Raw genomic sequence first — 17,282 nt, forward strand, 5'->3', positions numbered from 1 at the left:
AGAGACAGTGGTCTACATGCTGGAGTGCCCTTGTGGCCTCCAGTATGTAGGGCGGACCAAACGTGCTTTACATGTACGTTTGAACGAACATATTGGGAATATCCGTAGAGGATATACCCAGCATTCGGTCTCCAAACACTACCTGCTGGCACACAATAGAGACCCTACCAACACAATCTTTATGGGAATTGACAAGTTCAATCCCCATTGGAGGGGAACCCATTTGGTAAGAAGCATTTCCAAGCTTGAAATGATGTGGATACACAGATTAAAAAGTTATGTCCCTCATGGCCTTAATATTGAAGTAGACGTAAATGCGTTTATTGACAACTCTTGAACAACATATGATTGGTTGGAATGGCTTATATAGCTTACTTTTCCTGTTGTTTTTTTAATTGTAAACTTGGTGTGAGTTCCATGAGTCGTCGATGAGGGTTCTTACCTCTATCACCTTTTCTGCATTTGTGGTCCCACCAAAAATAAGTTTTCTATTTCCATTGGTATATATTTTTTTAATTAAGAATGCATCAATATTTGGACATACAAAACAGTATATATCCTTACTACAAAAGTTCTTTTGTCCATCTATTTGGACTGTTTTGTTTGTGTCTAATATTATTTTACTCTTACTAAATATTTTTCAATAAATATATTTTTTAATTGGTATCTTAAAAGGAATTTTTTAAATTTTTTTCTTAATGTATCTTTATGATAATTTTGTGTTTTCAATCCATGGCTCTTAAAGAATCTGGATGGTTATGAACATAGGTTTGCCTCTGCGTAGTGGTAAGGCAAATTTTTACCCCTTTTTCCTTATGTAAAATGGTGGACTGGGTGATAGTATGGGCATTCCAGTCCTCTTTCCCTCACCTAACATGGTGGATTGAGAGGACAACATGGAGCTCAGACCGAGGCTGTTTGTTTAGGATTTAGTACTTAGGCGGTGCGTCAGAACGCCGTCCCGCATCCCGTGAACACGTCCGTTCGTGACGAAACGCGCGTAGGGAGATAGGCGTTCTGACGTCTCCGCGTTCTACGCCCAACCAGGAAGTGCGGGCGGCACACGAGTCCGGCCGGCTCGCTTTTTATGTGATCGTTTTTTCTATACATATGTGAGTGTAAATTTTTTTATTATATTTCATTAAACCAAGTGGTTTTACGCTATGCGAGTGCCTTTGATTTTTTATACATGATCCACGATACCCTAGTTTCCTGACTGGAGGCTTCGTATTGGAGATAGAAGCAGCGTGGTGTCAGCAATTTACGATACCTTCGTTTCCCGATTGGAGCCTTCGTATTGGAGATGCAAATGGTGTGGTGCCTGTGACGGTTTATCCAGAAACCTCTGTGCTGTTGCCTTACTGATCTCACTAACACTGGGATCTAAAACTCTGGTAAGCGGCCCCTCTTCTCACTGGTGGAGGATTGTTTTGATTATTTTCTATATACACGCATTTGTGGATATTTTTGCACCTTAATATCATTTTTGAGGAATCAACAATACTTTTTGGACAATTTTTTCTTCACTATATATGAACTCTTTATTGCTTTTGAAATACTATTTTTGCTAATTTTATTGGTTTAGATTTAGCACACACAATTTTTGTTTTAATATACATAAATTTTTGTGGGGGGGGTTTTTTCTTTAGGATTTATGTTGACTTCATTTTAGATCTAGTATACACTATATTCACTTATATGATGATATGATAACATTTATGTATACTGTTTACTAATTATAATTTCGTCAATTAATATTGTTCTTTTCTATATCTATTGGTATAGTTCTGGATTAGGTTTTAGGTATATAATTTTTTGTTTTTAGCGCAGCTCATTTTGTTTGATATCGGAGTATTACGATTAGGGTTGCTGCTTATAGGTTACTTTCTTTTGCTGTTTGAGTAGCGCGGTTTACCCTTTGTACCGAAGTTGAAATAGCCAGTTTCCCTTTAAGGAATGAATCACAGCACAGTGCATGTGCTGCGTAATTTGTCCCTTTCTATCATCTAAAAGATCTGGCTGATCCTGCCTGGTGCTGCCCTCCCCTCTGTAAACGCACTAAGTTTATCATGGCTCCTGAGCCCCGATACCGTGGTCAGTGTTAGTGTCCGCCCCTCCCCTCCTGCTGCTAAAATATCTTTGTGTACTTAACAGAATGGAACAGAGGGGAATCTATTATGTGGACCAGTGTATGTCTACATTAAAAAAATCTGTAGCTGTATACCTTATTTTAGAGCACCCACATGACCTCCCGCCTCACTTCTCCCCGCTGACGTCAGCGAGGAGCTCTCAGCCCTTCCCGCTGTCAGATCAGGAGAGGAGAGTGGCGGGCAGTTATATACAGCTACGTATTTTTTTTGTGTACAACATACACTGGGGCACATAGCACCATGGAACAGAGAGGAAACTATAAAGTACACAAAGTGGCTTTACAACTTTCATGCCTTTTCAGGTTCTCTGGCCTTTTTGGCGGGTTCTTCTCTGGGTTCGGCCCACTAATCCTATAATATAAATTTGGATAGTATTCCAGTACATGAAGCTAGACAGCCTGGAGCTTCTGAGAGAGCTGGCTATGGTTGATTCAGGTTTGAGTTATCTACAACGCCATGTTCCCGATAAAGGCCTAGCCAAGACCAATGCCTGGAAGAGAAAGAGAATGACACCCACGAGTAGCAAGAGGATGTTGCTCATCAACACCTGGATGTAAAGTTATCAGAACCTGGGGTTCGCCCTGAAGACACCCGCACTAGAAGAATGCCTTTGATGGCATCTGTATTGCACAAAAACTACCCTTGCAAGTATGTTGGGGCAGCACACAGCCTGTAGTTAGAATGGGGAATTAGGGAATAATTTTTTCTATGACTGTTGGACTCTGTATTTCCCTTTTCTTCACTTTTCTAAGTAAAGTGTTGGAAAGGTTGTCCCCTCCTGGTCTGAGAATACTGTAAGGGGTGTAATGCACGTAACCAGCACATATAATCTTCTGAGTGGGTCTTAAACACAATGGGGTATGAAGACATCGGTGTGTAGAGGAGTAATGTAAAGACAAGTCGTTACCCAGGGTAATGGAAATTTTACAGCAATCTGTCGGTACTGTGCAACTTTTATAGGTGCAATTGCCTCTCGCAGCAAGTGTGAGGTTTTTCGGTACTCCTTCTGCCAATGGCCTGTCTCCCAGAGCAATGGGAGAGGATTCGTGCCACAGAATCCCATCCTGTACAGAAGTTCAAGAGTTAAGTGCACGTGTGGAGCCCACGCAGGATGCATGGCAGGACTCACTCTGCTGCTAGGGGATTGTAATGGAAAACGCTGGACAGGTGAATGTGGACAGAGCTCAGCATGTCCCTCTTAAATGCAAGTTATAGAGAAGTTGTACATTGATACAGGGACCCAAGGATTAACTGGAGAACAATTGCACTGCAAGTGTACAGGGTGTATGCTCATCTCTAAAAGCAGAGGCCCGCCTTAAGGTCGAGTATTCCCCCATGGCAGTCTCAACCTTAAGCCAGGACATTAATGAAAACAGCACAAAAGTAAAAAGGTACCCCATGTGTAGTCAAAGTGACCATGTGCAAGGTGCCTAACGTAGCCCAGAAGAAACCACCCTGGTAGGCTTCTCACCCTTGCCGACCTGGCCTGACCCTTGCTTAGCACCCAACGAGGAGGGAAACGTGGAGGACGTGACAACCAGCCTATCGCCCTACCCTTTCATACTGCTAACGGAAAGAAGCAGTAGACAGAAATTACACTTAGTGCTCTGAATTGAGGCACGTATACACCATAGAAGGATATACTTTGTTTATATTTCATGTTTGCAACCACTTTAAATAATATATATTGTCCTACAAAACCACTTTGAGTCAAATGGAGGATCTCCAGTGACCATCCAAACACCAATATAAAATGAAAAATGTTATGTTAAAAAGGACTGACCTGCAGGCGTTGATATAGTCCTTCCTGTGCTCCAGGAGAAAATCCTTCAGTTTCCCAATATTATTGATCTAAAGACAAAATATAGACAAAACTTATTGGTATTTTCCAATCTTGTACATTGGCAGTGTTTCTACATACCAAAATAGGTCATTTACAAGATTATCTTCTGTTAAATGAAAAAGCATACAAAATAACATTTTACAAAATGCCAGCAAATTACATTGGAGTGTTTACTTCTGTTTGAAAACAAATAGGTTGCCCGAGCCCTACTAGGCTCGGGCAAGATTGCCCAAATGATGTTGGGACCTGCCCACATGCCTGGACCACACCACCAGGCTCAGCCTCTCAGTGACCTGCTGAAAACCTGAGCCGGCCGCTCCTTCCCTCTCACCAGTCCAGCGCTCCAGTGAGCAAGGGAGGGGAGGGGGGCAGAACAGGGAGGGGGGGCAGAACAGGGAGCGGTGACCGACAGACACCAGCTCTCTGCTCAGGGAGCTGTGAGAACGGAGCGATCGGCAGTGTTTGATCACTCGGTTCTCAGTGTTAGAACCGGCAGGGGACAGATGCAGCATATACAAAGGTAATTATGATTCTGCAAAAAAAAAAAAAAAAAAGGTCAATACTTCTCTTAACAAATCACTGACAGTAAGAAAGCTGCCACATTTATTAGCAGTAGATAATCCTCTACTGCAGGGGTGGGCAACCTGTGGGGCCCTTCAGCTGTTGTGGTGTTACATTTCCCATGAGGCAGTACAAGTCTCCCAGTTACAAGCATGACTCTACATAATGTCCCATGTGGCATTGCAAACCTGACAGTTATAATTACTCCCTAAGGCATGATGGGGCTTGTAGTTCTGCAACAGCTGGAGGGCCACAGGTTGCCTACTCCTGTTATACTGTATAAGATGTTCCGCAACTGCCAAACTAGCAAAATGTCCGGAATTTGGATGAGCGCCTGAACAGCCAAGGTTTGGTTTGGTTTGAACATGGTTCAACATAAACATTGGGCTGATCAGTATAAACAATCCACTGTGATTTATTGCTTTGTTTTATGTATTTTTATAGGCATAGCATTCTAATGATTGTGTGTGTTTGGGAAAGATTTTACTGGAAGATGAAACTGCACTATGGTGTCCGTTTATGAAGCAGTGAAATCTATTAACTGCTTCCTTCTCCGGCATTCTCAGAGGAGATCTTTCTCCTCTGTGTGCCTGTTTATGAAGCGGAGTAGATCGCTTCACCCTTGGAAAATCTTCCAACAATGGAGAACGGCCCCTGATACTGCAATCTCGTGAGACTTTACACGATTACAGTACCAGAAATTCACCGAAACACCGAGATGTCAGTTTATTAAGCAGTCATAATTTACCACTGCTCAGTACACTGACAGACGGCGTGGTTAATGTTAGCAAAATAAAGATTCCCCCTACATATATAATATGTGTATACTAGAGGTCGACCAATATGGGTTTTTCTCTGGCCGATGCCGATATTTAGAAATTGCCGATGGCCGATATATGATGCCGATTTTTTTGGGGCGATATGTTAGGCCGATTTTTTTTTCTTTTTTTCCCCTCCATCTGATGAAATCTAACAGTTAGGCACCTTTCATGCTGGGGTGTTTTTCAGGCACTTTTGGGCTAAAAATAGCACCTGTAAAGTGCCTGCAAAACGGCTCCCCTGCAGTCTGTGTGGAAGCCCGAGTGCTTTCACACTGAGGCGATGCGCTGGCAGGACGTTAAAAAAAACTCCTGCAAGCAGCACTTTTGGAGTGGTATATGCCGCTCCTCCACCATTCCACCACTTGAAATGAATGGGCACCGCTGCTGAGGCGCCTGCAATGCGATTTGGCAGTGACGCTTCACGGGCGCATTTAACCCCTTCCTCGGCCACTAGCTGGGTTATAAGCGCCCCACTAGCAGTAGAATAGCGGCGCTAAAATGACCGTAAAGTGCCGCTAAAACTAGCCCGCCCGCTCCAGTATGAAATCAGCCTCAAGTAATAAGTGATGCAGAAAATTTCTTACCTTTAAACATTTATCAAACAAAACAAACCTCCAATCAGTTCACTTGTATGTATAATTTAGATTAAAAAAAAAAAAAAAAAAAAAAGCAACTATATATTAAATACACAAAAACAGGTACAAAAAAAAACGTTGGACGAAAAAAATGGGCTAACTTTACGGTTTTATTTTTATTTTTTTTAAATCATTCGTATTTTTTCCCAAAAAAATTGCATTTGAAAGACCGCTGCGCAAATACCATGTGACATAAAATATTGCAACAACCGCTACTTTATTCCCTAGGGTCTCTGCTAAAAAAATATATATAATTTTTGGGGGTTCTAAGTGATTTTCTAGCAGAAAATACAGGATTTTTACTTGTAAGCAACAAGTGTCAGAAAAGATTTAGTCTTTAAATGGTTAAACTGAGAACTCTACACAGAGTTCAGTTCATTCATAAGTATAAACATTGTATCTCTTTGATCTTTTCTTGGCAGACTGCTCAGAGAGGAGACAAGTCACTCCACAGACTTGCATTGACTTCTATTACAGAACTCTTTTGCAAATTGTGCTTAAGTGATAATCGGCCTTTTTCATCAGCACAATGGGCCAATGCCAATTTTAAAAAAACGCCAAATATCGGCCGGCCTATATATCAGTCGACCTTTGATGTATACACACACACGTATATACACACACATTATATATATATATATATATATATATACATATACACACACACACATAAATATGACAGGGGGACATGGTTACTGTCTTGGGGGGTCTGAATGAGGCATAAGGAAGTTAATCATCTTCCGCTTTCCCCCTCCGATCCCCCCAGATTCTCTCTTCACTCCCTGATTCTCCACCTCTGAGCTGGTGAATCGGGGAGGTGAATTCTGACACAGATCTCCAGTGAAGCGCTCAGATCGCAGCTTCATAAACTGGCCGTTACTGTGTCAGTCAATGAGGATTCTCCATGTGTGGAGATAATCACCAGGAGAACATGTTCAAACACTTCTCCCCCGATTATCTCTGTTTCATAAGTGGTTTATGGGCTGTGATCAGCGGCGATCCTCGGGATCACTGCTGATCACTGCTTCATAAAACGGACACCTATGTCTTTGGCTGAAACACACAGAATCAGAACATTATAGAAGATAGGCATAACTTCCTCTGGAAACATTCTAGGATCTCCTTCTCCAAAAAAAAATGAATTAAAAAACAAAAGTAAGCAAAAGATGAAGATCAAATGAAGTATTTTTCATCCAGAAAATTGGGAGCAATGATGTAACAAAATACCTGGCCATGAGATGGTGCCAAAACACCAAAACACAGAACATCAACACTTTCACTTTCTCATTCCAGAGGCTCAATTCACAAATGGGTTGTCCTCTTCTTCCGGTGTCATTTCCCTGACACCACAACTTATTTACCCAGATTTTCTCAGATCTTAATCCAAAAAATGCATTATTCAGTCAGCTCTGTATGTAGTGTTATTTTACCACTTCACAAAAAAATTTAAAAAAAAGTAAAAATTTGATTTATAAAGATCACACAGGTTATCACCCCCTTAAAATAACATCCGCTTCAGGGTGGCGATAATTGGGAGCGCGTAAATTGTTGATTTTTTTAACATATTTAACCAGGTAAACATTAAATCTTCATTCAACAATCACTACAAATAAAGATAATATACAAACGACACATACAAATGGACCTTGTGCATTCATTCTCATAATCTAAATCAGGGTTCCTCAAACTATTTAACAACTTTACACCCTCACACTACAGTCTCAGGTTAAAATGGCTGTAGCCATGATCCCAGTACTAAAGTCTTCAGGCAGCAATGGGCTTTAACCACTTGCTTACTGGGCACTTAAACCCCCCTCCTGCCCAGACCAATTTTCAGCTTTCAGCGCTGATGCACTTTGAATGAAAATTACGCAGTCATAAAACACTGTACCCAAATGACATTTTTATCATTTTTTTCCCACAAACAGAGCTTTCTTTTGGTGGTATTTAACCACTTTCAGACCGGACCAATTTGCTGGTCAAAGACCAGACCACTTTTTGCGATTCGGCACTGCGTCGCTTTAACTGACAATTGCGCGGTCGTGCGACGTGGCTCCCAAACAAAATTAACGTCCTTTTTTTCCCACAAATAGAGCTTTCTTTTGGTGGTATTTGATCACCTCTGCGGTTTTTATTTTTTGCGCTATAAACAAAAATAGAGCGATAATTTTGAAAAAAACGCATTATTTTTTACTTTTTGTAATAATAAATATCCCCCAAAAATATATAAAAAAACATTTTTTTCCCTCAGTTTAGGCCGATACGTATTCTTGGCACGGATGGGTGGCACTAAGGGGCACTGATAGGTACCACTGATAGATGGGACTGATGGGTACTGATAGGTGGCACTGCTGGGCACTGATGGGCGGCACTGATGGGCACTGGTAGATGACACTGATGGGCACGGATATGTGGCACTGGGGTGCAGCACCGTTGTTGAGGCAGATTGTGGGTGCCACTGTGGGCACTGCTGGGTGGCACTTATTTATTCCTGAGGGTGGCAGCTGGGCACTGGTAAGCTGGCCGTGATCGGGACTGATGTCCCGATCAAGGCCGCCGGTGATCGGCTTCTTTTTTTTCTCCTCGCGCTGCCAGCGCGAGGAGGAATAATAGCCGATTACCAGCTCCGTTGTATCACATGATCAGCTGTCATTGGCTGACAGCTGATCACATGGTAAGGGGTCAGGATCGACCCCTTGCTTGGATCCGTGATCAGGCGAGTCTCAGACTCGCCGATCACAGGGGGCGCGCAGGCCGCTCGTGCACGGGAAGACGTCAATAGACGTAGTCCCGGCAAAGGAGGTCTGCGCTGTAGCCGTCATTCGGCTATAGTGCGGGTCTCTAGTGGTTAAAGTATCTGAGGGATCTGAGTGGCTTTACAACTGCTCGATCAGTTCTACAGGGTGTGGAAGATGGACCCCCCCCGTTACCTTTATTGAGGCTCTCCCATAAAATCAGCAAGCCAGGACTGCTGTCCTTTTATATACAGGTGCATCCTATAAAATTAGAATGTCATCAAAAGTGTAACTCAGATTTTATACAGATGCGTTGCACATGGGGTGATACATTTTAAGCATTTCTTTTAATTTTGATGATTATGGCTTAAAGCTAGTGAAAACCCAAAATTCAATATATCAGAAAATTTGAATATTACATACAATAAAAAAAAAAAAAAAAAAAAAAAAGTATTTTTAATACAGAAATGTTGGCTTGCTGAAAAGTATGTCCATGTTCAGTATAATATGCCCTCAATACTTGGTTGGGACTCCTTTTACATGAATAACTGCATCAATGCGGCGTGGCATGGAGGCGATCAGCCTGTGGCACTGCTGAGGTTTTTGGCAGCCCAGGTTACTTTGATAGCAGCCTTCAGCTCATCTTCCTCTTGACAGTACCCCACAGATTCTCTATGGGGGTTTAGGTCAGGCGAGTTTGCTGGCCAATCAAGAACAGTGATACCATGATAATTAACCACTTCCTGGCTGTCAATCTGCTATAGGCCGGGCGGGAAGTGGTTCTGTTATCCTGACTGGGCGTCATGTGACATCCAGCAGGATAACGTGCTGATACGCCTGCAGGGGCGCACTGCGATCGCTGGTGCTGTGTTGTCTGACACACTGCATCTTCGACCATGGTATTGAGCCTTTGACGGAGGCTCCTTATGTGATCAGCTGTGTCCAATCACAGCTGATCATCACGTGAACCAGGAAGTACCGGTAAACGCCTTTCCTCGGTTCAGGCAGACAGGGAGAGCCGATCGACGGCTCTCTCTGTCGGGGGGGGGGGGGGGGTCTGTGCTGATAATCAGCACAGTGATTATCAGCAGAGCCCCCATCAGATCTGCCCATAAGAGTGCCAAACAGTGCCCCATCCATAATGCCTGTCAGTGCCCTTCAGATGCCAATCAGTAGTGCCTGTCAGTAGCTCCTCATCAGTGCTGTCTATCCAGTTCCCATCAGTGTCGCCTATCAGTGCCATCTATCCAGTTCCCATCAGTGTCGCCTATCAGTGCCGTCAATCTAGTTCCCATCAGTGCCGCCTATCGGTGCCTATCCATTCTACATATCAGTGCCACCTCATCAGTGCCCGTCAGCAAATGAGAAAACCTCATGCAACTTGGATTCTGTGCCTCTCCACTCTTCTTCCAGGCTCTGGGACCTCGATTTCCAAATAAAATGCTAACTCTTCCACAGTCTGTGCTTCCCTCTGCTGACCAGATTTTTGAAGATGCTGGTTTCATTTTCCAGCAGGACTTGGCACCTGCCACAATGCCAAAAGTACCAATACCTAATTTAATGATTTCTGGCATCACTGTGCTTAATTGGCCAGCAAACTCACAGGACCTGAACCCTATAGAGAATCTGTGGGATATTGTCAAGAGAAAGATGAGAGACACCAGACCCAATAATGCAGACGAGCTCAAGGCTGCTATTAAAGAAATCTTGGATTCCTTTACATCTCAGCAGTGCCACAGGCTGATCACCTCCATGCCACCCTGCATTGATGCAATAATTAATGCAAAAGGAGTCCCGAACAAGTATTGCATGCATACTATACTATACATGGCATACTTTTCGGTAAGACAGCACGTCTCATAAAAATCCTTTTTTTTATTGGTATTATGTAAAATTCTAATTTTCTGATACTGAATTTTACACTAGCTGTAAGCCATAATCCTCAAAATTAAAAGAAATGTTTGAATTTATTGAATTACTGAAATATATGAACTTTTTGATGAAATTATAATTTTATGAGATGAGCCTGTACTTGTGAACTGAGAGAGGAGGAAGGTACATCCATGCCCGTCTCCTCTCTGTGATGTAAGAAACTGGAAGCAAAGAGGCATTTGTCACTTCTGGTTTCAATTTGATGTTTATAAGCCTTTACCAGCTTGTAAAGCACCTGATCAAACTGATCTCTAATTGAACAGATGCTTTTGAGGGCAGAGTAAAGTGTACTTGTCAACACCCATTCTATCATAAGGGATGTTATTCATCCCTTGTGACATCAATAAAGATGATTAAAAAAAAAAAAATACAGTATAAAAAAAAAAGTTTTAAATATAATAAATGCGAACAAGCACATAGGCCCCACATGGATATGTACACAGTGATCGCACAGAAATTCTCAATTACTGTTTTTTTTTTATTCTGTTTTTAGCTTGTGAAGTGGCCGTAGGGTAGCATGAGGTGGTTATAGAAAGGATTTGGGAATTGGAATCTGAATTGGGCATTAAGGGCATGACGGAGCTGGAGGTAGCAGAACAATGGATTAGAAAGACCAAAATCCTCCTTAATGGCTTGAAATTACTTAACCGTACTGTTGTCAAGGACCTGTGAGAGAAACAAGAACCCCTCGGCAGTCCAAAGATTATGGTCAGGGACAGTAAGCAGTTCAGGCAGTTGGGAATTGTCCCACAACGGTGTATGGGTGTGGAGTGCAGTGGCCTTGGTGATATCCATGGCAAGCTGCCATACCTTGCAGTGATGCAACGCTATATGGCTTCTATTGCCCATATGTGGGGACCCATGGGTACCATTCAGTAGAACCTGAAAAGGATGGGTAACCAAGCTGGTAACAGAGGAGCATATCAGAGTAGAGTACCGATCTCTATCTACTTGGTTATAGTAGTAAAAGTGGGACAGTTGCAAGGCGATATAATAGAAGGCAAGGTCGGGAAGGGCAGTACCACCCACATGGACAGGGCATTTCGGAGTTCGCCACAAAAGTTTATGGCAGGAGGACCCCCATACAAATGTATTAAGGATAGATTCCATAGACTTGAAGACACGGGAGGGAATGTATAAAGGGGCATGCCAGAACAGGTAGAGCAACTTGGGAAGGAGAATAATTTTTACTAAATTAATACGGCCCATAACACCAAGGGGAAGTCAGGACCAGACCTGGGTTTTGGTTTCAAGAAGGTCTCTAAGTTTAGGCCTATGTAGTCCGTGGGGGTTCTCGAGCATTGCACGCCCAGATATTTGATCCAGCTTACTCTGACCAGGGGAAGTGCCGCTTGATCTGCCATAGGGACATCTACATCCTATGGGAGGATTTGGGATTTAGACCAGTTGATCTGCAGTCCAGAATATTCTCCAAACTGCTAGAGGGCGAGGGAGGGGTCGGCATCCTCTAGGTAGAGGAGCATGGTTACCCGTCCCATGCGGAGGCCTTTAATGTGGGGGTGTACCCTGATGGCTATTGCGAGAGGTTCCATGGCTAGGGCATACAATAACGGGGATATAGGGCAACCCTGGCGCAAATGAGTCGGACATCCTGCCATTGACTTTGATCCTGGCAGTGAGGGCCTGGGAAAGAAGTTGGAGCCATTTGTCAAATTTTGGGCCAAAGCCAAAACTCCCAGAGGTAGGTCCACTCCACAGAGTCAAACGACTTGGCAGCGTCCAGGCTTACCTGGAATTCTTCTATAAAATATTCTGTTCTTTATGCAGTTAGTAGGTCAAAGCCGTGCAGCGTGGGAGGGATATGGAGGTACTGCTTGTCTATTCGCCATGTACTCCCAATACCTACTCCTTCTGCAATATTCTCTTTACATAATGTAGCTACACCACTGCACTAGTTGGTTCTAAGATCCAAAGCCATCATACTACCTCTGCCTGGCTTCTTGTCTCCTCCCATGTGCACCGGCAAAGCGGCTGAGCGATTAGCAACACTTTGTGCATTAAAGAATAATGGAAATTGGTAGCAATTGGTCAGCATTTACTATTTGTAAACATACTTGTTCTGCTGAATAGCTCATCTAAACATTAACTGAAATATTGCGTTATTTTTTATATATGCGGAAATTGTTAAAGTGGAACTTGACTCTTCCAATCAACATTAGTTTTAATCCTCATGCGGCTAGCATTAGTAAATAGAGATGTATACCATATTTATTTTAACCACTTGCCACCCAGGCCAATTCTGACATTTCTGTCCTACATGTAAAAATCATAATTTTTTTTGCTAGAAAATCAGATAGAACCCCCCAAACATTATGTTTTTTTAGCAAAGACCCTAGAGAATACAATGGCGGTTGCTGCAACTTATCTTGCACAGTATTTGCGCAGCAATTCTTTTTTGGAAAAGAAAAACAGTTTTGTGCTATAAAAAAAAAAAAAAAAGGAAAACAGTAAAGTTGGCCCAATTTTTTGCATAATGTGAAAGATGAAGTTACGGCCAGTAAATAGATACCCAACATCTTACACTTCAAAATTGCAAATGCTCGTGGAATGGCTTCAAATTTCGGTACTTAAAAATTTCCATAGGCGACGTTTTAAAAGTATTAAAAAGTACTAGTATTATTGCTCTCGCTCTAACATTTGTGGCGATACCTCACGTGTGGTTTAAACACCGTTTTCATATATAGGAGGGACTTATGTGTGCGTTCGCTTTTGCGTGCGAGCACATGGGGACAGGGGCGCTTAAAAAAAAAAAAAAATTTTAAATTTTACTTTTTTTTTTCAGTTTGACACTTTTAAAAAAAAAACATTTTTGATCACTTTTATTCCTATTACAAGGAATGTAAACATCCCTTGTAATAGGAATGTGGCACGATCGGTCCTCCTTACAGTGAGATATGGGGTCTATAATCACCTCTAGGATGGGAAACCTGAAACCAAAAAAAAAAGAAAACAAAAAAAAACACAATCTCGGCTTCCTAGCTGAGGAGGTGCCGTTTGAATGCAGAGGCCAGGCGTGACGTCATAACATCGCGCCTGGCCTCCGAACGATCATAGAGACTATCTGGTCTGCCAGAAATCTCTATGGTAAACATCTGGGGCCAGCGGATCCAGTCTCCCACTCACCGATGGAAACAGCGAGTCGGTAGAAGCACCGGAGGGTGGCAACCCCTCTGACCACCTGTAAGAACGATCAAGCGGCAGAACATCATTTGATGGCCAGGAAGTGGTTAAACTTTTTTTTTTATAAATTTTTTCAGTTACTTCCTAGGCTCTTGCCTAGGCAAATGATGTCACACATCCCAGGAGTCCTCAGGAGGGGAGAAGAGGAGAGTTTCTCAGCTAAACACATTCTCCTGCATGTATACTTTAGCCAAGGCCAGATGGTTTCCAGGAAGTAAATACTTCATGAATCATTTGCCCTTGTTCAAGATGGCCATTGCCAGAAATGTTAGGGGGATGTTTTTCAAAGTGATTTCTAAACAAAATATAGCATGGGGATATGGACGGGTGGGGGGTTTGCTTGGAATATTAAAAATGTATTAAAATGTGTTTTTGGTGCTCAGATGCAATGAAGATCGGCTTTAAATGTTGTTCAAACGTGCACAGCAAAATAATACCACCAGAAATGGTTTCCAAGGAGTGTCTTTAATGTCAGTCCAGACAGAGTTCTGCAAGACTCTTTCATCTTCCACTAAACTGGATTGGACATTTGGAAGATGGAGGGAGACCTGCAGTTTTATTATTTTTAAACAATACCTTCAGGTCAGGGAGTCTGATGAGAAGCAATCAATAGAAAATCACAGCATTTATTCTGTGTAGGATCACTGCCATTTGTGCTTTTGTGAACACAGCAAACAGCTTTTCCTTCATGCTGCATGTGGATTGAAGAGGCGGATCGGCTTTAACAGTATTTAAATGTATTTTATTGTTTATCAATGGGAGAGTAAATGGGCAACTATAACATAGGGTGAAATTATATCATTACAAAATCACACTTTAATATTACTACCTGTCAGAATTCATTTTCAGTTACTGTATAGAAAAATAAGACTACATTTAACTCTATAAAATAATCCTATAATGTTCACCCAATTGTTCTTTAATGAAGTACAGTCACAGTTCTCTGGATGTAAAGAACAGTATCCAATAATGCATATTCCTCCAATGAGCAAAACCATTCACACATGAAGTTTAGTAGACCGGTCCAACTTTCTATGTTCCCTTTTTTTTTTCTCAAAACCACAAAACAATCAAAGACATAAAATGTTGATGACAAGGAGAGGAGATCAATTTACTCCTGAACAAATCTGATCATTTAATAAAAATTTTAATTAAAAAAAATGTTAAAAAAAAAAAAAAAAAATGTTTTCCCCATTCTGATTCTAGATTTTAATAAACTAATAACTGTATACCATATATATATATATATATATATATATATATATATATATATATATATTAATAACTAACAAATCATGCTTACTAGCTCTGTGCAATATGTTTTGCAAAGAGCAGCCCCTATCCTCCTCTTGTTGGGTCCCCCTCCGGCGCTCATAGCTCCCTCCCCCCCCTTGCCGAATGCCCACCATAGCAAGCCCCTTATTACAATTCCTTTAAGAATGGTTGCTCTGCATTTATACTCTTTATACTTTTGCTAATAGAAATATGTAGGCTACCATTACTGACCTCCTCCTGAAAATGCTATCTGCAATTTAAAAATAAAAGAAAAACAGAAATAGGCATTCAGGATGTGGCAATTGTACCTCCCGAATGCCTGTCAGCTGCTGCTCTACCACTGTCTGAAAAGCAAATATCCACGGATCCCTTTTCAGGGGATAGCAAGCAATACCACAAGTCTGAAAGAAGCCTTAGTCAATACTGTAATGATATGAATCAGAGTGTCTCTCAGTATTGATGGTCCAAGTGGTTTGCCAAATTAATCAAGGGAGGCCTTTCAGAACCAGAATTCCTTTCAAATTGGCCCAAAGTTCTAATTTAACTCACAGGTAAAGATGCATCATTAGAGAATAGGATTGTACACTGCTAGCTGAATTCAGCATTACTGAAACAAAACATGTATTAAAGGTAAGAATGGAGCCGGTCATTGCTGACCTCTTTTTATAAAAATGCTATGTGTCTGGCTGCCATGTTGACTTTCCCCAACTCTACATTACGTGGGGTGTAGTCAAACCAGGACTTAATTTTACAGGTATATAAAAAAAAGGGATGCTAGCGTGGCGGAACTACATGCAGTAATAAGTGGCAAGTGTGCCCTACTACTGATAAGCGTGGCACAAGTTGTGGCCAGTCTAAAGACCATTAATCAGGATGGCAGACAACAGGGTTAGTGCGTGAATGGAGCAGCATGTGGTGATGAAGGAAGGTGTAAAACTTGCAGATATCTACAGAAGTCTTCAAGCACAGTATAATGAGAAACTCAGCCGCAGGAAGACATTTGAGTGGTGTAAACGTTTCAAAGATGGCCATACGTCCATCAGTGACGGCACCAGCCGTAGTGATTCCCAGCCCACCGCAATCATTCCTGCGAACATTCAGTGCATGGAATGCTTGGTTCCTGGATAAACTACACATAACCTGTCGTGAAATTGTACAAGAGACAAAGTGAAGCAGGCTGTCCTAGGATGGTTCAGGCATACTGACAAATCTTTCTATGCCAAAGCTTTCAGCCCCTTTCACACCAGTAGACCAATCGTTTTTTTCAGGCGGACCCGATCGGACCACCCACTGTCCCCCATGATGGTGGCAGGTGTCAGCGGACACTTAGAATTACTTAGAAAAATGTATAATGTTTGGGGGTTCTATCACCCTAAAAAATAAAATGGCAGTCGTTGCAATACTTTCTGTCACACCGTATTTGTGCAGCGGTCTTACAAGAGCACCATTTTGGAAAAAAAATACAGTAAATAACAGTAAAGTTAACCCAATTATTTTTTTTATATTGTGAAAGATAATGTTATGTCTGGTAAATTGATACCCAACATGTCACGCTTCAAAATTGTGCCCACTCATGGAATGGCAACAAACTTTTACCCTTAAAAATCTCCATAGGCGCTGTTTAAAAAATTCTACAGGCTGCAAGTTTTGCGTTACAGAGGAGGTCTAGGGCTAGAATTATTACTCTCGTTCTACGCGACGATACATCACATGTGTGGTTTGAACACCATTTTCATATGCGGGCGCTATAGGCATTCGCTTCTGCACGCAAGCTCGGTGGGATGGGGCACATTTAAAAAACTTTTTTTTTTTACCTTTTATATTTTTATACTGTTCTTTAAAAAAAATAAAAAATAATAATAATTGTGTCACTTTTATTCCTATTACTAGAAATGTAAACATCCCTTGTAATAGAAAAAAAAAAAAAGCATTACAGGACATCTTAAATATGAGATCTGGGGTCAAAAAAACCTCAGATCTAATTTTAACAGCAAAATGCAATTAAAAAAAAATGGCCCTTTAAGAGCTATGGGCGAAAGTGACATTTTGACGTCGCTTCTGCCCTGCAATGGTATGGAGACAGGTGGGGGCCCATCTTCCCCTCACTCGTCACCATATCACACATGGAA

At 41.7% G+C, this 17,282-nt stretch overlaps 1 protein-coding gene across 1 annotated transcript in view; it reads right to left on the minus strand.

Moving 5' to 3' along the window:
• The window catches only part of STX18 (syntaxin 18), a 283,473-nt gene that overhangs the window by 137,810 nt on the left and 128,381 nt on the right, over nucleotides 1-17,282 (minus strand). The window contains exon 2 of the mRNA XM_077477794.1: nucleotides 3,934-4,001. Coding sequence (XP_077333920.1) covers nucleotides 3,934-4,001 — 68 coding nt within the window. The remainder of the gene's footprint in view (nucleotides 1-3,933; nucleotides 4,002-17,282) is intronic.

Source organism: Lithobates pipiens, unplaced genomic scaffold (assembly GCF_037356315.1).
Source record: "Lithobates pipiens isolate NorthernLeopardFrog02 unplaced genomic scaffold, aLitPip1_a1.2 Scaffold_13, whole genome shotgun sequence".
Classification (NCBI taxonomy): domain Eukaryota; kingdom Metazoa; phylum Chordata; class Amphibia; order Anura; family Ranidae; genus Lithobates; species Lithobates pipiens.